The sequence below is a fragment of the Microtus oregoni genome, unplaced genomic scaffold (genome assembly GCF_018167655.1).
Source record: "Microtus oregoni isolate MIOR12 unplaced genomic scaffold, Mior012 000003F_ref0000135, whole genome shotgun sequence".
Taxonomy (NCBI): domain Eukaryota; kingdom Metazoa; phylum Chordata; class Mammalia; order Rodentia; family Cricetidae; genus Microtus; species Microtus oregoni.
In genome coordinates, this window is record NW_024543062.1 from 7785400 (window position 1) to 7807752 (window position 22353).

At 51.3% G+C, this 22353-nt stretch overlaps 1 protein-coding gene across 4 annotated transcripts in view; it reads left to right on the forward strand.

Annotated features, from left to right (window-relative positions):
* The window catches only part of Orai2 (ORAI calcium release-activated calcium modulator 2), a 39704-nt gene extending 17840 nt beyond the window's left edge, over positions 1 to 21864 (forward strand). Inside the window, exons 1-4 of one of the 4 annotated variants that reach the window (XM_041648058.1) lie at positions 1208 to 1327; positions 11987 to 12105; positions 13147 to 13384; positions 18459 to 21864. In XM_041648058.1, the coding sequence (XP_041503992.1) occupies positions 13160 to 13384; positions 18459 to 18986 (753 nt within the window). In that variant the 5' untranslated portion in view covers positions 1208 to 1327; positions 11987 to 12105; positions 13147 to 13159 and the 3' untranslated portion in view covers positions 18987 to 21864. Of the gene's footprint in view, positions 1 to 1187; positions 1328 to 5491; positions 5515 to 11986; positions 12106 to 13146; positions 13385 to 18458 lie in introns of those variants that run through there. The other 3 variants (XM_041648061.1, XM_041648060.1, XM_041648059.1) reach the window with 3 other exon arrangements.
* The last annotated feature ends 489 nt before the right edge of the window (positions 21865 to 22353 follow it).

A 22353-nucleotide genomic window follows, 5' to 3' on the forward strand; every position in this document is an offset into this window, starting at 1 on the left:
AGTTTTGCCCAGGCATGCCAGATGATTGTGTTGGCGGTGGAGGAGCCCTGCTGCCTGGCACTGAAAAGCCCTACTCCAAAGCCAGGGTTCCCAACAACCACAATGAGCAAAAACCCCTTGTCAAAAGAATGTCATCCATGATGCAATGGCTGGAGCTTACCATATGTCTCCTTCCTGTTTTCATTTGCTCCAACTTCAGGTCTGCAAGTCGCCTGGCAGTTGCCTTGAGAAAAACAAGCGGAGCTGGGGCAGTAGCAGAGGGCATGCGGTGGCGTGCCACCAGGAGGGAGGCATCGGTTTTCCCGTCCTAAGTGCCTGGGCTCAGGGACTCGAGTTGGAAACTGATGTCAACAACCTCTCAACTCTCTCAGTAGTCAGGAAACTTGGACATGAGTGGAATTTTTCGTTCCTCTGGGTAAATGTGTCACAGTCCAGTGCTATTGCGGCAGATGGAAAAGTCCTATGTAGAGCGCGCAGCAGCAGCCTACCAGGCAAATAGGAAGCACTCTGAGGGGCCACGGAGCACCCACTGCGGCGCTGATGCGATCTCTTCTTGTTTCTCAGTTACCTACTGTGCACTTCCTGCTGAGACCGTTTCTGTTTGAGTTTCTCGGTTGTAAAACCCCAGACTTCACCAGCAAAGGGGGGGTGGGGGGGGGTGGGAGGGAGGGGAGCTGCAGCAGGGCGTGGAAGGGCGTGCCCTACCGCAGCATCCAAACGACCCTTCTCTACCATCCACACAGTGCCTGCCTGAGCTTAGAATAGTGCATGTGCCTTCCAGGGATACTGTATGGTTCTCACGGTCTTGCTGGAACCCAGAGCCACAGGGGTGACCACAGTAGCTCTCTGTGCATGGTGTCACTGCACAACCTGGATAAACCAGGATGTCGCCGAGCTGAGCCTTCGTTGCACCCCTCTTGCCACTCTGCAGTGCTCTCGCCCTGTCCCCACCTCTCCATGCTGCCAACAACAGATGCTGGGCATCCCCTAGTGATACTCTGCTAGGAGTGGCGCTCTCCCACGCTCAGATCCACCCACCTGGGTCCCACGGGGATGATTGCTGGGGCGAGGACCCCATAGATCTTGGACGAGAGGTAGGTCCCCACCCAGTTCTCAGGTCACATGGTCCGCGGCGGGACCCACGGATCGGTCACATGACGGCGGCGGCGCAACGTTGCCTAGGCAGCGGCTGCGGGCGGAAAGAGGGAGGGGGGCCAATCCTCCGCCCTGGCCTGGCCACGGGGCCAGCCGGCCTGCGGAGACTCAGACGCCAGCCACAAGCGGGAGCTGGGAGCTGGAGCCAAGTACTGAGGGCTGGGGAGCCAGGGTAAGTGCTTGGGGTGAGGGTGGGAACGTTCATCCTTTTGTCTCGGAAGGGTCTGAAGAGGACAGGAGTATGTTCCCTCCCAGCTAGGGGGCGCGGAGAGGAATTGGATTAGGGACACTGAACGTGGAGGAGACGGAGCTTCTTCGTGGGCAGGCATGGGATGGAGAGAAAGGGACAGAATGACCGAAGGGCAGAGTGGTGGCCCCGTGACCCCAATCCCTTGATACCCTTCGTAGGGTGCCATGTCAGAGGACTCAGAGCTTGGGGCTGCCAGCTGATTCCCAGTCCCTGCAGTTGCAGGGAATTCCCTAAAGTAAGGGACAGGAATGCAGGTGGCTGATTCTGGCTGGCCGCTGCACCTCTCCTGTGCGTGGGTGACAAGAGACATTTCCCGTGCCCCAGATATTTAGAGGAAGTTAAAACAAGCAGACTCCATAACCTGCTGCCTGGACTGCTTAAAACAAACCCGACAAGACAAGAGAACGGCTTATCTAGCAGTCTCGCTGGTTTATGTTTTTTTTTTCCCCTACAAGACCTCATCTTCTGCTCTTTATTTAAAAAAAAAAAAAAGGTTCAGTTTGCCTAGCAATTCTTAGAGCTGATGCTGTCTGACAGACGTGGGCTCCATCTTGTCTCAGCACTCCCCCTCCAGCCTGAGCATGGAGTGTGTAGTGGGCCAGACTCTGTTCCTCCCCCTGGGGCAGGGGTTGAACCAAGATAGGTCCTAGGAGTATAAGGAATAGGCTTGAGGAGGGGCTGATGGCAAATACCTATAAATCCAGTACTCGGGAGATGGAGCGGGACAGTCCCAAGTTCCAAGTCAGCCTGGACTACACAGCAAGACCCTGCCTCAGAACAAAACCAGCAGTAGAAAGGGGCCAGGTGGGGGCTGCAGATGTGGCTCAGTTAGCAGAATATTTGGCTAGCATGCAGGAAGCCCTGGGTCCAGTCCCCAGCACCATGTAAGCCAGGCATGTAATTGCAGCACTTGGAGCTGGGAGCATCCAGAGTTCAAGGCTATCCTTGGTTATGTTTTGGGTTGGTGGCCAACCTGGGCTACATAAGACCCTATCTCAGAAAGAAAAAAAAAAGGAAAGGAAAGGGAAAAGAAAGTAAAATGGATTTGAACCTCTGGACTAATCACAGTGGAGGGTGGCTCGTTGGACCTGCAGGCCTATCTCAAGACTCAGAGGCACGCAGCTCTTCATGCCCACCCCAACCACTCTGGGACTCTCTGCATAGCCTAGCTCAGCCACGCTCTCAGACTGGAGCCCCGGGGGCCTTCCTCATTTGTGGTTCCCCTGGGTAGCCATCTTCTTTATGTCATGAATCCTTTCCGTCCTTTGAGCCCCTGGAACTGGAGTCACAGATGGTGATGAACTGCTAAATGGTGCCGGGACTCGAACCTGGGTCCTCGGGAAGGGCAGCCAGTGCTCTTGATGGCTGAGCCAGCTCTCCAGCCCCTCCACAAGCCATCTCCCAACATGCTCCCAGGTCCTAGCATTGCTTGAGAAAGTCCACAATAGCCCTACTCTTGTGTCTGCACCTAGCTCCAGGCTGCTGCCCCAGGCCCCAAGAGTCTTCTGTCTCCTTGTCTTTCAACCAGTCTTCCTGCCCACCTTCTGGAGAAGGGTAGCATTCCTAAAGTTGACTTCATTTTCTTGCCTCTCAGAACCCTCCATGTGAGCAACATCTTGTCTTGGATTGAGGGCCAGCTTTTGTTTTTTGTTTGCTTGAGATTTTATTTTTGTTTTTGCTTATATATGTGTGTCTTGGGGGGGGGTATGTGCACATGAGTGCAGGTGCCTGTGGAGGCCCCTAGAGGGCATCAAACCTCCTGGAGCTAGACTTAAGGGGCAGTTGTAAGCTGTCTGACTTGAGTACTGGGAAGTTAAGTCTGGTCTTCTGCAAGAGTCGTATATGCTTCTACCTCCAGTGTCCAAATGGTCTGTCTATGCTACATTGCCTCTCTACCCATGTCTGTATGCCCTAATGTGGTATGCATGTGACAGACAGACAGCCCTTCAGCCCCCCTACCCCCAACCGCTGAAGCAAGTAGCTAACTGGATAAGAGTGTTTCCCGCTTATCTGGCTCCCCTTTGGGGCATGAGTTCTTTGAAGATAGAGATTCATTCTCTTGTGGGGTTTTTGTTTGGTTTTTTCACCCCATCCTGCATGGGTTGGTCCTGGAAACCTGACTGGAGCAACAAGGGAATGACGAGGGAACACACAGATCCAGGTACAGAAAAGCTGGGATCAGGCAGGCCATGCTCACTCTGATATACAACAGCCTGGTCCTCAGTGAGTTTATTTTGTATAGCACAAGGAGAGGATGTCTCTGTGAGTGCAGCCATGTGTATCTCTGTCCCTTACCTCAACCTCCGAGTCCTCTGACACTGCACCCTACCAAAGGTGTCAAAGGATTGGGGTCACGGCCCCTCCCAGGCTGCAGCCCTCCTGGAGGAGGAAGCTGCAGTTGCCAGGCTTTGCACACTGGTCAATCATTTATAAACACCTGCTTGGTCCAGAGGAAGGCGTTGCCTCTGAACTCACCTAGAGGAAGGCTCTGCCAGTTCCCATGGGTCTGAGGCCTTGGCCCTTGTCAATACAATGTGTTTGCTCAGGACTTCATCACCTCCCTACACATCCACGCAAGGCTTCCTTGGTTCCCCACAATTTTTGTTTGTTTGAGTTTTGTTTTGCTTTGTTTTTTATTTTGAGAAAGGGTCTCCTACAGCTCAGACTGGGTTTGACTTTATAGCAGAAGATGGCCTTGAACTACTAATTTCCCTGCCTCGCCTTCCCAGTGCTGGGATTTCAGGTGTGCACCGCCATCCCACCCAGTTTTCTACCATGCTGGAGATTCAGCCTAAAGCTAGGTAGTCCTTTTACCACTGAGCCACACCCCAGCCCCTCACTGGGGGATTCTAGGCAGGGGCTCTACCACTGAGCCACACCCCAGCCCCTCACTGGGGGATTCTAGGCAGGTGCTCTACACTGAGCCACACCCCAGCCCCTCACTGGGGGATTCTAGGCAGGGGCTCTACCATTGGGCCACACTCCAGCCCCTCACTGGGGGATTCTAGGCAGGGGCTCTACCATTGAGCCACACCCCAGCCCCTCACTGGGGGATTCTAGGCAGGGGCTCTACCATTGAGCCACACCCCAACCCCTCACTGGGGGATGCCAGCAGGTGCTTCACCTCTAAGCTAGCCCTCAGGCCCTCTGGCCCTCTTTCGTCTTTGATGTGTAACAACAGTTGTGTGAGTACCCATGGGGTCTTGGGGAGTGAGGATTGCTTTTCACAACTCTACTGTTTTCTCCAGACTTCAGGCTTCATTCTGTGTTATGTGGTGGGGGGGAGTTCATGCTCGTTTCCAAACTGTGACATGTTCAGTCATTGGACCTAACCCATGGAGTGGTGAGAAATATTTGTCTGAATCTCCTCCCAGGGAGGAAGCATCCTTGAGGAGGTAATTATCCCCGGTGCTGCTAGCTGCAAGTGTGGTGACATGTGACCATAGTCCTCAAGTTGTCATTCCTATAAACAGACCCGGAGGCCAGGTGTGGTGGCACTCAGGGACAGAGATGGCAGACCTTGTGGTCTACATAGCAAGGTCTAGGCTAGGCTAGGCTAGCCAGAGAGAGTCTCCTACACACATGCACAAAAACAAGTGAAGATATTGTTGCCACTGGCTGTTCCCTAGAGGGACCACAGATCTGTTCCCTGGGGACCCTTTGGTTGGCCAATAATAGCTGAGGATCTTCAGTTTGCATTAGAACAAGGAGGAAGGCAAAACAAAGGACCCTTACCACCTCCTGTCTTCCCTTTTGGTCCTCTTAGGGAGTGACATGAAGAGGTTCTTCCTTCACTGCTAATCCTCACAAGCACCCCGTGCCCTGATGTCTGATATTTTGTTTCTCTCTCTCTCTCTCTCTCTCTCTCTCTCTCTCTCTCTCTCTCTCTCTGTGTGTGTGTGTGTGTGTTTGTGTGTCTCACTGTTTTCTTACTTTTAAATTGCATTTTACTTATTTTGGTGTATGCCACAGTGCCCCTGTCAGGATCCGAAGACAATTGCGGGAGTCAGCGGGAGTCAGCTCTCTCCTTCCACTGTGAGGGCCCCAGGGATGGAACTCTGGTCCTGGGCTTGGTGACAAGCACCTTTCCCCACCGAGCCATCTCACTGGTGTGTGTTCTTTCTCTTCCTGCCCCCCTCTCCTTCCCTCCCTCCCTCACATACATGCATGCACGCACACGCACGCACGCGCGCGCACACACACACACACACACACGCACAACCTCACCCTGCAGCCCACACTGGCTTGAAGTTCTCACGCCTCCTGACTCAGCCTCCACAGTGGTGGCACAGTGGCGGGGATGACAGGCCTGCGCCACAGCCCACCTGCCTGTGCTCTAAGCCTTAGGTAGGCTTTTCCTGGGGCCTGGGAGCTCTGAACACAGGAGTTATTGTCTGATGCCAAGCCAGCTGCAAGGTGCCTTTGCCCTCGGGCTTGTTCCAAAGAGATTACCCAGCTGGATCCACCCGGAGTGTGCTGCCGCAGGCCACCCTGAGCGAAAGGGACTGGATGCCAATGCTCAGTTAAACAGTGGGGACATCTTTTTTGAAGATTGATTTTTGTTTTTTTTAATTGTGTATGTGGGGGGTGTGCACATGAATACAAGTGCCCACAGAGATTAGATTCCCCTGGATTTACAGGCAGTTGTAAGCCGCCTGTTGTGGGTGCTGGGGGGTCACACTCAGGTCTTCAGGAAGAACAGTTATGTGCTCTTAACCACTGCGCCGTCTCTGGCCCGAGTCATACATCTTAACACATCACCCCTGAGCTTCATTCCACGCCATCGCCAGACCCAAAGTCCACTAGGAGCCCAGAGATCTTTGATCTGTGTGTCTCTTTAAAGCGTGCGGTGTGGGGGTGCACACCCTTAATTCCAGCACCTGGGAGACAGAGGCAGGTGGATCCCTGTGAGTTTGGAGCTAGCCTGGTCTACATAGTGAGTTTCAGGACAACTGGGACACAACATAGAAAGACCGTGCCTTAAAATAAAGCATACTGATGTCAGTTGATGGATCCTCTCTCTCCCACTCCCTTTTCTTCCACCCCTCCTTCCCTTTGTACAGTGAGACAGGGCCTCACTATGTAGCCCTGGCCGGGCTCCTCTTAAAACACAGCTCTTTCACGTGTCTGCTTTGTGTGCGTGTAAAATGCACTCCACTCCACAGTGCGCGTGCGGAGGTCAGAGGACAGTTGTGAGAGTCTGTTCTCTCCTCCCACAGTGTAGGTTCCAGCGGTCAAACTCACGTCATCAGGGTTGGTGGCAAGGCTGCACAGCTGTCTCTCTGGCCCTCACGCTGTCACTTTGATACAGGGTCTCCCATGCAGTCCAGTTCAGAAGCTAAAGAGATGGTTCAGGTAATAAGAGCACTTGCTACGAAAGCAAGAGGACCTGAGTTCAGATACCCAGGGCCTGGGTAAAAGCTGGACATGCGCATCTGTCTGTGATCCCAGACTGCAGGGCAGCAGCAGGGGTGGCTGGGAACATGAGAGCCTGTCTCAAAGTAGAAAACAGTAAAGGACAACACCTGATGTCCTCCTGTAGCCACACACATACACATACACACACACACACACACACACACACACAACCATAGCTCATAGCATGGCCATCAACTTTATATCTTTCTGCCTCAACCCACTCTCATTTTTTCCTTTTGCTAATAAAGGCTTCTCTTGCAGCCTGGGTGTGACTCAATTTAGAAAGTCGCTATAGATTTTGGAGGTGACTTACCATGTTTAAGATTAGATTTGAGAAGCTAGTAACTGCCGAGAAATACCACACCCTCACATTGCAAACAGCTTTGGGCCTTCAGGGACATTGTGTTCAAGCATCCAGCAAGTAGCTGGGTCTGGTAGACAGGCCTGCAATTCATGTGTCACAGAAGTTGAGGCAGGAGGATCAACCTGAGTAACTTATCAAAACTGTCTCAAAATAAAAGGTTTAAAACAAAAAGTAAAAAAGAGCAGAAGGGGCTGGAGAGATGGTTCAGTAAAGAGCACTGGCTGCTCTTCCAGAGGACTTGGGTTGACTTTCAACACCCATATTGCAGCTCCTGGCCATCTGGCCTCTTCTGGCCTCCATGGGCACCATGTATGCACACGATACACAGATGCACGTGCTAGCAAACGAGGGAAGTAGTGGGGAGAGTTTGAGCAGAAACTTTAACTCATGCTGCCTAGAACCCCTCAGTGAGGGGCGGGGGTGTGGCCCAGAGCTAAAGCACCTGCCTAGAATCCCCCAGTGAGGGGCTGGGGTGTGGCTCAGTGGTAGAGCTCCTCCCTAGAATCCCCCAGTGAGGGGCTGGGGTGTGGCTCAATGGTAGAGCCCCTGCCTAGAATCCCCCAGTGAGGGGCTGGGGTGTGGCTCAGTGGTAGAGCTCCTGCCTAGAATCCCCCAGTGAGGGGCTGGGGTGTGGCTCAGTGGTAGAGCCCCTGCCTAGAATTCCCCAGTGAGGGGCTGGGGTGTGGCTCAGTGGTAGAGCTCCTTCCTAGAATCCCCCAGTGAGGGGCTGGGGTGTGGCTCAGTGGTGGAGCCCCTGCCTAGAATTCCCCAGTGAGGGGCTGGGGTGTGGCAGTCGTTGAACTTGTACCTAGAGTGCCCCAGTGAGGACAAAGGCATAGCTTAGGGGTAGAGTATTTGTGTAGAATCTACCAGTAAGCGATGCACACTCCAGGCAGCAGCACTCTACCACTGAGCCCCTTCCCCACTGCCGACCCCTAGCTCGCTCTCAGTGTGACAGTTCCCCATTCCTTGAAGACAGCAGCAGTCAGGGGAGTCAGTGGGTACTTTCTGCCAAACTTTAAATTCTAGTCACACAAATACACTCTGTCCTGAGTGTCAGGAGCGAGGTGGATCCAACTTCACAGAGCAGCAGCATGGCCATGGAGGTGCCTGGCATTGCGTGCTAACCCCCTTCTCTGCAGAGGGCCCTGTGTTCTATCTTGCAGACTCCCTTAGAGTCCAGGGCCCCAAACCCAAGCTACCTTTAGACCCCATGCCTCTGCCTTTGGACTTGGAAGCCAAGCTAAGTGGTGTAGGCCTAGAATTCCAACACTCAAGATGCTGAGACAGGGTCATGAGTCTGAGGCCAGCTTATAGTGAGTCATTATCTCAAAACAACACAGGGCTGGGGACACGGCTCAGTCATAAAGTGTTTGCCATGTTCATCAAGCATGAAGGCCTGAGTCTAGTCCACCCATGTAAAGCTGTGCAGGCAGATGTACCTGTAAACCCCGTGCTGGGGAGGCAGAGGCAGGAGGATTGCCAAAGAGTGATTGTAGACTCCCAGTGTAAACTCTGGCTTCTGTACATATGTTATCATGCTCATTCACTTCTGCACATGCTAACAAATACACAAACACACACATATGTACACATTATAGGTTTGCACATGCTAACAAATACACAAACACACACATATGCACACATTGCAGGTTTGAGGTTTTTTGTTTTGTTTCGTGAGAGTTTTTTTTATGTGGTCCTGGCTGTCCTGGAACTCACTCTGTAGACCAGGTTATCCTTAAACTCAGAGATCCTCCTGCCTCTGCCTCCTAAGTGCTGGGACTAAAGGTGTGCACCCCCACACCTGGCTAGGGTTTGGTATACAGGTGCTGGTGATGCAGCTCAGTTGGTAGGTGTCCACCTGACACACCAGAGGCCCTGGGTTTCCTGCTTGATGCTGTCTAACAGAGCGATGGCACGCAGGCCTTTGATTGGTTGGTGGTGGAAGCAGAGGATCATATCATCTTTGCCTCATCACTGTCTCAAAAGTATTGTTGTAGGAGGCCGCTTGTTTGTTCCTGCAGCTCTGCCCCCAAATAACCACACAGAAACTATATTAATTGAATTACTGCTTGGCCCATTAGCTCTAGCTTCTTATTGGCTAACTCTTACATATTAATTTAACCTATCTCCTTTAATCTGTACATCACCACAAGGTTGTGGCCTACCAGCAAGGTTTCAGCAAGTCTGTTTCTGGCAGTAGCTCCCTGGCTTCTTCTAAACCCCGCTTTCTTCCTCCCAGTATTCAGTTTAGTTTTTCCCCTGCTTAGCTAAGTTCTGCCTTGCTATAGATCCAAAGCAATTTCTTTATTAATCAATGGTATTCACAGTATACAAAGGGGAATCTCACATCACCTCCCCTTTTCTGTTTAAATAAAAAGGAAGGTTTTAATTTTAACAGTAAGATTACATATAACAAAACAGTTACCAAGCAAGAATTACAGTTAGAATATTTATATCTATTTTATTATTTATCATAACTAAGTAAAACTATAATTATAATTATAAATTCTTCAACTCCATCAAAGACTCCAGAAGGATATAATATTACCTAAGTAAACAGGAAGTGCATTGTAAATAACTTCCAAAACTCTAGAATTGACAGAGACATCTCGCTGCCTGGACAGTCACCCAAGGTTCTTCTGTACCTTTGGGGATCCATCTTCAGCTTTCAGGCCCATAGTATCCGCAGACTTTTCCATGAAGCAGGAAATATCAAAGACAGTTCTGCCTATATTGACAGTTTGTCAGTCACTTCTTCTATGTCCTGTAGGATGTCTAGCAGACTCTTTCATGAAGCAGGGACTCCACAGGATCATCTCGCCTTTAGGCAAGTTCAGCAGTCATCTCTCTGCGGGTTCTTCATGTCCAGTTAGGTAGTTCAGGCAAGAGCAGTTTGTTGCCCAAATGGCTAGCAAACTCCATGAAGAGCCTCTTCGATGCCCATTTTCCTCTTGAAGTAGTTGGTGCTCCCAGGAGCAGATGTATCTCACTGTCACGAAAAGTTCTAAATTCTTAAGACATTTTAAATGCCATATTCTGTAGTCTTTGAAAGATTTGAAGAATCCTTATCCATCTGAAATACATCTCTGTACATCTAGAAAATCTAACATGACTACAGGCTTGACTATTATAGATAACTATTAACCTATATTTCTTAATTATACATTACATTTTTAAATGAGCTACACAAACATGATTTATTAATCAAGACCAGCAATACATATACACAGTATAACAGAATTTACCATAAATTTGTATCAATAAACCAAATCTGTACCAATGCAAATTATTCATATCTATATCATATCCTCCTATAAATGTAAAAAATAATTATAAACAATCATTTAGGGAATCTGGGCATAGTTCTCTCTAAACTACTTCCTACTGTTTATTGGGCGTAGTATTTTTGGGGGTGTTCACAGTGATCTTCTGGGGGGGGGGCTCTTGGACCATCAAACTACATTAGTCTGGAAGGATTCTACAGGTTCTCATCTTCTGTGGAAACAAAAGCAGAACCTTAGACCCAATTTTGGAAGTCATGATACCTTTAGAATATACATGCTGGTTTAGCTTAGCAGCCATATAATGAAATGTCTCTCTGTACTCAGCTCCTTCACAGTAAAAAAAAAAAAAAAAGAAAGAAAAAGAAAATACAATAGTGTACATAATCCAGACTCTCTGTGAATTTACCATTTTTACGTGGCTTGTTTTTACTTTTTAATATTTATTTTATTATATTTATTCCTTTATGTCTGTCTGTACTCTGTCTCTTTAAAGACTTTACCTTTTTTTAAACCATTTACTCCTTTTTATAACTATTTATACTCTTTTTCTTCTCTCTCCCAAGCCTATGTACATTTATCCAACACTGTGACCCATTTAGAGGTCTTTTCCATCTGAATTTGTCTTTATTGTGCATTTGTAATTATTTTCTGACCAGAAGTGCTTCTTAAAATGCTAAGCCCTTCTTATGAACTTAAGTGGCACCATTGCTAGAGGAAATATGGCACTGTCTGCTTGCCCCACCCAGTCCAGCATGGCGGAGCTGTTTGCTCCCTCTGAGAGCCATGCTCACAGCCCCAGTTTTAGGCACACAGCCAGTCTATGTTGCCATTAAGCAAGTTGTAGCACTCTCTTCATAAACCCCATTTAAATGCTCCATAGCCAGACCTCCAGAAAGAGTCAGAGTTTGTGCTGGCAGCACAGCCCAGAAAGCCAGCATTTCAAAACTGTGACTTTTTCTGCTACCACTGAATCAGGAAAACCTCTTGTAAAGGAGCTGCAGTGTGCCGCCACCTAGCAAAGCCCATTCAGGAAAATAAATTCAGCTAAACTTTGTTTTTTAGTGTCTAGAATTCTTTTCCAAGCCCTCTCAGGTTTTATGTGGATTTAAATAGCACACGTTGGAGTGCCAGTTTGTTGTTGAAAGGCCGCGGTTTCTGGCTGCTCAACCCCAAAATTATCACAGAGAAACTATATTATTTAAAACACTACTTGGCCCATTAGCTCTAGCTTCTTATTGGCTAACACTTATATCTTAATTTAACCCATCTCCATTAATTTGTGTATCGCCACATGGCTGTGGCTTACCAGGAAAAGTTCTGGCATCTATCTTCGGCAGGGCCACGTAACTTCTCTCTGACTCCGCCCTTTCTCCCAGCATTCAGTTTAGTTTTCCCCACCTAGCTAAGTTCTGTGCTGCTATAGGTCCAAAGCAGCTTCTTTATTCACCAATGGTATTCACATCATACAGAGGGGAACCCACATCAGAGAATTGAGATTTTGGCTCTTTGCAGGGCTAGCAAGATGCTGGCAATTGTGACGACTGAGGTTTGGTCCCAGAGAGCCACGTGGTGGAAGGAGAGAACCAACTCCTACATGCTGTCCTCTGGCCTTCAGATGCATGCTGTGTCAGGTGAATGTTTGTGTTCGTGACACAATCACAAATTAAAATATAGTGAAAGCATTTAGACCAGGGTCTGGAGAGAGGGCTCAGGGATTCAGAGCTTTTCCTGCTTGTCCTGAGGACCATTCAGTGCCCCCGCCACACATGTCTCACAGTCATCTGTTTCTCCAGGTCTGTGGCTCCAGTGTCCTCCGCTGGCACCAGGCACATGTGTGTACACACACATGCCTGAAAGAAAACACTCATATAAATAAAATGAAGAAAACAGGTTTTTTTGTTTGTTTGTTGCTTGGTTGGTTTTGGCTTTTTGAGGCAGGGGTCTCTGTGTAGCCCTGGCTGTCCTGGAACTCACTCTGTAGCCCAGGCTGGCCTCAAACTCTGCCATCCGTCTGCCTCTGCCTCCCCAGTGCTGGGATTAAAGGTTTGTGACACCACCGCCAAGCTAACAAATAAATCTTAAACAAAGTCTGGGGCTGGTGAGAGGTTCCAGCCATTAAGAATGCTTGGTGCTCAGCCGTGAGGAATGGAGGCCATGTCCCCACATCAGCCTGACACGCTGGGCATCCTCTCTATGTCTGTAACCATGTATCCTGTGTCTGTCTGAGGAGGGCAGAACCAGAAGGAACACTGGCGCTTGCTGAATTCCAACTTTGCGGAGAGATGGTGACCCCTAAATTCAAAAAGAGACCCCCAAAGAATAGGCAGAGTGCTAGAGAAGGACAGGCACTGCTGTCTGCTGGCTCCACGCGTGTACAGGCACATGCACCACACACATGTGCACATACACTGACAAAGGCTCGCACACACAGATAGGAAATAGTACCACATGGCAACCCACAACTGTCTGTAACTCTAGTTCTGGGGTACCCGACACCCTCATGCGGGCACAATACATTAAAAATACATTTTTAAAAAAGTGGGTCCTTCCCACTTGGAATAAGAAGTAGTAATATATATTTAAAAAACAAAAACCACAAAAGGCCTCAGACTCTGGGTTTTGCACAAGAACCACCTCAGATGCTCTAACATGACCTGTCTTCCCTCCTCCAGCCTGGTTCCCACCATGAGTGCAGAGCTGAATGTGCCCATGGACCCCTCCACCCCTGCCTGCCCTGAGCCGGGCCACAAGGGCATGGATTACCGTGACTGGGTCCGGCGCAGCTACCTGGAACTGGTCACCTCCAACCACCATTCAGTGCAGGCGCTGTCCTGGAGGAAGCTGTACCTGAGCAGGGCCAAGCTGAAAGCCTCCAGCAGGACCTCCGCCCTCCTCTCTGGCTTCGCCATGGTGAGTGTAAGGGTGGGGGGCTGGGCAAGTATAGTCCCAGCAAATGAGTTTCCTGAGGTCTCGCAGTGCTCCAGGGAGCACTTCTCCTAACCGTGATAGAAACCCAGCTCTGCGATGAAAGTGGAGGAAAACATGAGAACCTGAGTTCATTCCCTAGAGCCCACAGCGGAAGGAGAGATCCAAGTAGGGGAAAGTTGTCTTCTGACCTCCAAGCATATGTGTGCCTGCTCTCCCTCTCTCTCTCTCTCTCTCTCTCTCTCTCTCTCTCTCTCTCTCTCTCACACACACACACACACACACACACACACACACCAAAGAGCCTGGGAGATGGCTCAGCAGTTGACAGCATTTGTAATACAAGCTTGAGGACAAGGGTTCAGATCCCAGCAGCCCATGGATGGGGGTGAGCCTGGTGGCTTTCAGTAATTCCAGTCTCAGGAGTCAGACACAGAGGAGATCCTCAGAGCAAGCTGACTAGCAGGATCATCCATGCTGCAGAGCTCTGGGCTGCCCCTGCCTCCCCATGCATGAGCACCCACACACATGTGCACATACACACAACTATCAGCATGCATACACTCACACCATGCACACATGCACACACACACAAAGAGGCGTGGAAAGCACCTGAGAAATAAATCCTGAAGTTTGTGACGTCCACATAAACATGCCTATGAGCACACTTGTGCACACTCACACATGAACACACACACACAAAGCAAATAAAATAACTCATACTATAGAGGTAGACTCAGAGTCAGGCAGTGGTGTCGCACGCCTTTAATCCCAGCACTCAGGAGGCAGGGGCAGGAGGATCTCTGTGAGTTTGAGGCCAGCCTGGACTACAGAGTGAGTGCCAGGACAGCCAGGGCTGTTATACCCTGTCTCGGAAAGCAAACAAACAAACAAATAAACAAACAAAAGAGCTTTGGTGAGTAAGGGTTACTGGGAAATTTTATGTTTTGTTGGCCCTATCTCAGGCCTCACGCAGGAGTTTGGGAATCTGAGGAGCTTGAGCAGAGACTCGGGGACTATGGCGGGTGGCCAGCCCCACTGTAGTTATAGATGCTGGCAAATGTGGCCTCCCCCTGGTGACAATGCGGCAATGCTTCCAGCCTGGCTCCTGGCTGCTGCCATCTCTGGAGTCGCCCCAGGACAAGATGAGTTACATCTGCCCCGCACCCCTGGGAATTACCCCTGCTGTGTGCTTAAGTCAAATAATAGCTTGTCTCCACAGCCTCTGTTCCCGAACTGGCAGACCAGGATAAAGTAAACATCCTATGTGGAAAGCCACTGCGCGGAAGAACTCACTTGGCTGTGAGTGGGCCACAGTGGGAGAGGACCAGACCACACAGGGTGGGGCAGAGGCCACCCTCCTCTGAGCAATAACCTCTAGCAATACTCGGGGCTTTTTTTCCTGCTTTTCTCTTTTTCCTTTTCTGTGATGTTTGTGTGTTACTGGAGGTCGAATGTAGACCTTTTTATTTTCTGTTTCCTTCCTTTTGTCGTTCTCTAGGGCACTATTCAGATTTTCCTTTTTTGTGTCTAGCTTTGACATAGGTGTTGGGACCCAAATAGAAGTCCTCATGATAGCAGGGCAGACACCCTTTAACCACTGCGACGTGCCACGTCTCAGACCCTAGGACTGCAGCCTTGAGCCTGCGGACCTCCGCTCTGGCACTGGCTACTTCCCCAGTGCCGCCCCCGTGACGTCATTGTGCTGAGGAGCTCAGCCAGTGCAGTGCTTGCCTGGCTTGCGCAGAGCCCCAGCCCCGCCCTCAGCAGGTGGAGGCAGAGGCAGCAGAAGTTCCAAGCTCCCCTCAGCTACCTGGTGAATTCAGTGCTAGTGTGACCAGCAGGGAGGGAAAGTCAGCCATTGTCGGGTGTGGTGCCAGTGCATAGCCTCAAATTCATGATCCTTCCTCAGCTTCCTGATTGCTGCAGCTTAAAGGTCTATATCACTGTGCTGGGTCCGAAGCTCATTTCATCTTCCCCAGGGCCTGCTGGTTACAGTTCATGTAGAGACACGGGGCCCAAACGAGGCTGTGGGAGCCTCTGCAGAAGACGAGGGTCAGCAGCAATACCAGGCACCACCACGGCCACGCGGCAAACTGGATCCACCCCTCTCCTGATACTCAGGATGAATCAGTTTGTGTGACTTGAATTTAAAGTTTGGCCAAAAGTACCCCCTGACTCCCCTGGCTGTAGCTGTCTTCAAGGAACAGGGAACTGTCATGGTCAGAAAGAGCTAGGGCAGTGGGGGGGGGGGAGCTCTGCGGTCCAGCACTGCCCAGCACGCACAGGTAATGGTGTCCCACTCCGTCATCCCAGCACTGGCCAGGCAGGAGCAGAAGGGGCGAGAGCTCAAGGCCCTGACCATCTTGGAACTCTGTGTAGACCAGACTGACCCTGAGTTCACAGGGATCCACCTGCCTCTGACTCCTGAGCGCTGGGATTAAAGGCGTGCGCCACCACAGCAGATGCTGCCCTTAAAGCTGGGACGCGTTCTCCCGCGGCTGTGCAGAACTGCAGTTTCTCACCTGCTTCTCGTTTGTTTCAGTTTTGGACAGTTGAGACATTTTACAGGACTTTAATATTTAATGTGCCTATTTCCTTTTTTATTTTTTATTTTCAAACAGGGCCTCACTGTGTAGATGGGCTGTCTTTGAATTGAACTCACTATGTAGTCCAGGCCGACCTCCAGCTCAGATCCTCTACCTCTGCCTCCCTAGTGTTTGGACTAAAGGGACACACCTCTCAGCTCCTTTTCTTCCCCATCCACCCCAGTGCCTCCCCTCCCGTGTGTGTGTGTGTGTGTGTGTGTGTGTGTGTGTGTGTGTGGTGCTGAGGATGAAGCCCAGGGCTGTGGATGGCTGCCAGGCAAGCAGTGTGCCCCCGAGCCACGCCCCCAGACAGATGGCCCCCTTCTCTGTGCCGCCCAGGCTTGGAACTCACTCCTGTCAGCAGCTGTCATTTTTGGACCCAGGCCTTTAGAGCATTTGGCTCCCCAAACTTTGGAAGAATTTATAGTACCTCACCCAACGAAACGCTCACCCAAACGAAAGCTGAAGCCAGTTGTGAGATTTCCAGACAGGTTCTGTGAAGCATCAGACTGCATTCTGGAGACGGGAGGGCCGTCTAGACCTCACGGCGGTAGTCTTGAGTGCACTGGCAGGCCCAGATACCGTGTGACCTTAGCGTGGCCACGGCTGCCGTGCTTTATTGTAACAATTCATTTCTACTGCGTTTGTGCAGTTCCCCCAGTACTGGTAGATGCTCCCAGAGGCAAATTGTAGATATGTTGAAGAACTTTCCTGGTGCCCTTTGCGCCTCTTCTGGGAGTTTCCTCTAGTGGGCTGATATAGCCCACCACAAAATGCCCCACAGGAGGTAGAAAACAACCCTGGCCAGGTGGTAGTGGCAGTGCACGCCTTTAATCTCTGTGAGTTCAAGGTCAGCCAGAGGGAGTTCCAGGACAGCAGGACAGGCTCCCAAAGCTACAGAGAAATGCTGTCTCCAATAAGGATAAAAAAAAACCAACCAGAACATCCAGACTCAGACTCTGCAAAAGCAGAGTCCAGGCAGCAGGCAAAGACACTTGCTGCCAAGTCTGATGGCCTGAGTTCAGTCCTTGGAACCCACATTGTAGAAGGAAGAGAAACTACCTGTGCACATTTTCCTCTCATCTCCACATGTGTGTTGTGGCACACACATGTACGCACACACGCGCACACACACTACATAATTAAATAAAAACTTTTGAAAAGAAGAAAAAAAACCACCAAGATGGGCTGTGAGCCTGGGGGCTTCCTTAGTCTACCGCCATCAAAGCAAACTGTCGCTCAGACTTCAGGGCAGCTGGGAGAAGCTGATGACTAAGGCTGAGGCTGAAACAGGTCCTGTTTATTTGTTTGTTTGATTTGAGACAGGGTCTTGTCATGCAGCCTTGGCTGCCCTGGAGTCACTGTGTAGACCAGGCTGGCCTTGAACTCATAGAGATCCAAGCACTGTGTTTCTTGTTTTTTACAAGACGGATGTGGTGGCATTTGACTATAGCCCGACAGCCTTCTATAACCTTAGAGGGCTGAGGCAGGAGGATTGTAGAAAGTTTGAAGACAGCTGCACAAGGCTGGTCACCTGAGATCCATCCCATGTGAAAAAGCCAGGTGCCCTGGTGTGTGTCTATAATCTCAGCTCCACTATGGCAAGATGGAGGGAGAGAGAGGTGAATTGACTGGACGCCCCCAGGCTGTGCTGGGGCAGGCATGGCAGAAATATGACAGAGCTCGCCTCTAAACTAGGTGGCGAGAGAGAACCAACCCCTGACATAGTCCCCTGACCTCCAGGGGGTGTACACACGTATGCACGCACACACACACACACACACACACACACACACACACACTTATCACCGTCATCATCAAGGAGGTCCAGGTGGTAGCATGAAGGCCTCCCTTGAGCTTCTGCCTTCCAGGCTCCTTCTTTGACTTGTTTGCTTTCCTGAACCTCTTGCAGGCCCGAATTCCAACTACACCCTTCCTGGAGCAGTCTACAGCGGTGGTGCCCCGGGTTGGTGCTACAGGCTGCCGGGGAAGTGTGAGCAGGAGGCACATGGAGGGTGTGCAGGAATGACTGCAGATCCCGGCCACCAGAAAAAGCCGGGGCTTCTGGTCCCCGTGTGTTTGTGTGTCTTTCACTTAGAAGTGGCTCTTTAAAAGCAAGGCATAATGGCACGAGCCTGAGGCCAGCCTGGTCTACAGAGTGAGTTCCAGGATAGGGGGCAGGGGATGGTGGCACATGCTTTTAGTTCCAGCACTTGGGAGGCAGAGACAGGCAGATCTCTGAGTTTGAGGCTAGCCTGGTCTACTGAACTAGTTCCAGGATAGTGAGGGCTATACAGAGAAACCCTGTGTAGAAAAACAACAACAAAACAGACAGACTCCCCCACCAAGGGCTGAAGGCGTGTCTCAGCAGCACCCTTGTCTAGCATGCCCAGCGCACCTACTATCCCCCACTGATGGCCACGGTGCGGTACACCCCTGCCCACCTGACACAACCCCTACTGTGCCCACAGGTAGCCATGGTGGAGGTGCAACTGGAGACACAGTACCAGTACCCGCAGCCCCTGCTCATCGCCTTCAGCGCCTGCACCACGGTGCTGGTGGCCGTGCACCTGTTCGCTCTGCTCATCAGCACATGCATCCTGCCCAACGTGGAAGCCGTGAGCAACATCCACAACCTCAACTCCATCAGCGAGTCACCGCACGAGCGCATGCACCCCTACATTGAGCTTGCCTGGGGCTTCTCAACTGTGCTGGGCATCCTGCTCTTCCTGGCTGAGGTGGTACTACTCTGCTGGATCAAGTTCCTCCCTGTGGATGCCAGGGGCCAGCCAGGCTCCCACAGCCACACAGGCTGGCAGGCCGCGCTGGTATCCACCATCATCATGGTACCCGTGGGTCTCATCTTCGTGGTCTTCACTATCCACTTCTACCGCTCGCTGGTGCGGCACAAGACTGAGCGCCACAACCGTGAGATCGAGGAGCTGCATAAGCTCAAGGTGCAGCTGGATGGGCACGAGAGGAGCCTGCAGGTGGTGTGAGGACTGTCCAGGATGGCACAGCTTGCAGGAGAGTGACCCTCAGGCGGTGTTAGCCACCGTGCCGCCGGCAGGAGTAGCCAAGGGGCTGCCAGACAAACCCTGGCTTCATGAGAACCACCACAACTTCGTAAGCGCCACAGTGGGGGTTTCTGAGCAGACTGCACAGATGCTGCCCCGATTCTTCAGTACTCCTCAGATGCATGAGGGTCTAAAGGGGTGAGGATACATCCATCCTATCACACAGGCCAGAGGAGGAAATAGGGTCACATGGCCCTGGGGACTTACTTCCTGGATCAGGGACAAGCTGAAAACACCTTGTCCTGGGAAAGGGGTCCCAGCACACCAGAGGTCACAGCAAATCTCAGACATCTGGGCCTTGTGATTGGCAGGCCAGCTAGAGGACTGGGGTTCAGTCAGTAGCTTGCCTAGTGTGCAGGAAGCTCTGGGTTTGCACCCCAGCACTACATAGCCAGGTGTGGTCATCCCAGCTTTAGGGAAGTAGAGGAAGGAGGATCAGGGGTTCGACGTGGTTCTCTACTACATGGTGAGAAGACATGCACGTGCATACATGTGAGCACACGCATACATACACACACACATAAAGAACAGGCTGCTGGAAAGAGCAGAGATGAGCCCAAGGCTGGCACAGGGTAACATGGCTTGCAATGACACACAGGGGAACCGTGACTGATCTATGTATGGTTCAGCTTGGTGCTTTCCTCCAGTTCTGGAGAGTATCACGAGGTGTCCAGATCCTGGGGCACGCACAGCTCAACAAGGGTAACACATACCGTTATTGGAATCCAGGTTGCCTAGACATAGATGACCCAGTGTGGGAGGCTTGGCAGGTTGAGGAGAAATGTCCTAGAGTTCACCACCAGCGGCTCACTGAGGTCAGAGATGGTGACACACCCCACACACAGCAGGCTCTCCCACCTCCTAGTCACAGAACGGGTCTGAACTGGCCAGCTCTGTGGACTCCGTCAACACAGTGAGCAGCATCTCAGAGACCTGGCAGCTCAGCTACTGTGCTGCCTGTGGTCCCTAGACACTGAGAGGATAAACTGAAGGGGTTTCCTGTTTCAGCACAGCAGTTAGCCTGGTCTGGCCTGTGGGTGGGGCAGGGGGCCTGCTCCAGGCTAACATAAGTGGATATTCCTTATGATAGCCCGGTTAACTGCAGAGAAGAGGGGAACTCAACACTGCTGTGGCCCTGCCAGGACTCTCAGTGCAGGTCCCTGCCCCCATGTTTGCACAGCTGTGCATGAGTTTGGCATTGTCACTGCAGGCATCTGGTGACCCAGCTGGTGTTGTCCATGTCCTGCGGTACAGCACCAGCTTACGTGGGAACTGCTGGGACACCCTGTTTACCCACGTCTGCAGCATCACCCGGACTGGGCTCCTGCAAGGAGTCTATATTTGGTGCTGTGGGAGCCTGGAGACCCGCCTGGGGTTTCTGGAAATGGGTCACACTGTTGAGCATAGGCTTCCGCACACAGAGGGCCTGGGGGAGCCTCTCGGAGAATCTTCCTTGTAAACTGTGACATCTTTGGGGAACTAGGACACCATGTCCTGTCTTTCAAAGCTGTGTCCTTCAACACCCTCCACCTCTGCGGACAGGTCTTGAGACCCTTGAGGTCTTAGACCTCTGCTTTCCTGGGGTCTTTGGGAAGGGCAGCTTAGTTTGATTTGTTTTGCTGAAGAATGCTAGTCATGGGCAGGCGCGATGGCTCAGTGGGTAAAGGCACTTGCCACCAAGCCTGGAGACCTGAGTTCAGTCCCCATCCTCGGAACTACACACAAATAAGTATAGTAAGGAAAATAATTTACTATTAGAGTCACTGTAAGATGGCACAAGAGTCCCAGCAGGGAAGACAGGATAATCTTTTGGAATGAGCAGCTCCAATGGGCACCTCTTGGACCACCATGTTGAAGGCTGAGGATGTCGCTCAGTGGGTGGTCTGTTTGCCTGGCATAACAAAGCCCTGGGTCCCATATCTAGCGCCACATAAACCAAACATGGCAGGATGCATCTGCAATCCCTGCATTCAGGAGATGCAGGCTGGAGGGTCGATGGGGAGTTCAAGGTCATAATGAGGTCAAGGTCAGCCTGGGCTGGTCAGAGTTTGTATGGGGGGGAGGGGAGCTGAGTAGACCAGAGTTCAATTCCCAGCATCCACATAGGGCAGCTCACAACTACCTGTAACTCTGGCCTCTGCAGGCATCCACGTGTGTACATACATACACATACAAAATAAAAAGGCGGTTCCTGTGGACATTAGACCCGTCCTTCCCACCCACTTTCTGAGAGCATCCAGTGCTCTCAGATCTAGGGCAGTGTAGATCTCCTGTGGTCCCTCATGCTGTCCCTTCCCGTCTTCTCAGTCTTCCAGTGCCGGGGCAGGGGACAGCCGTCTGTGTGTGAACACTGGCAGAAGCCAGCAGCGCAGGCTGAAGGCGAGACAGTTCACTTTCTGGAGGCATAACCTGATTTCAGACATTGCTCTAACCACAGTGGGCCCCTGGGGCCTGCACAGGCTTGCCCTAATTTCGTCTGTCCAAGATGCAGCCCTTCCTGATGCTCAAGGGACCGGTGCCCTCAGACACACCAAGGCCCTTCCCAACATGGCATACAGTCTCCCGGTATGCTTGACCACAAAGTCTCCAAAATCCAAGCATTTCCATTTAAGAAACTTCAAAGGCAGACTGTGATTAGCGTCTTCCGGAAAGGTCTACTGAGAACAAGCTACAGGAGCCCAGAGGGCCCAAGACTTCCTCTGTGCCACTATTTCTGCAGGACACTGTAGGTAAAGCCTGCCCTGTGTGTGGAGTTTTTAGCAGTTACCCTGGATTGAACTGAATAAATTGATAGCGCTTTTCAAAATTCTGTGCTTTTGAGAAATGTGTGCCGTGGTTCAGGGGCTCCAGCCCAGCGCTCATGTCCGCTGCACTGCCGCCTCTCAGTCCTGGCAGAGAGCGCCTTACCTGGAGTCTATGCATCACCTTTTATTGCTGCATTGATCTCGGGGCAGAGTGAGTGTGGGACCTTCTAGCATGGGCAGGCAGGCTGCTGGGACCCTGGCATACACTAAGTGAGGTCCCTGCCAACTGCACCCCTAGGGAACCTCACACATGGCAGCGGGGCCTCCTCCTAGTTCCTTTCCGAAAGCAGGGAGGGGAAAGGCAGGCCCAATGTGGGTGGCTGAGCTCACCTGAACGCATCTGGACAAGGTCATCTAGATTTTACAGGCTTCTAGAAGAGGAGCCCCTGAGGTGTTGGCCCCCCGGGTCTCTATGGCCCTGGAGCCATTATCCAGGTCACCTACTGGGCCACCAACTTTTGGAAAAGTTGCCCAGACATAGAGGT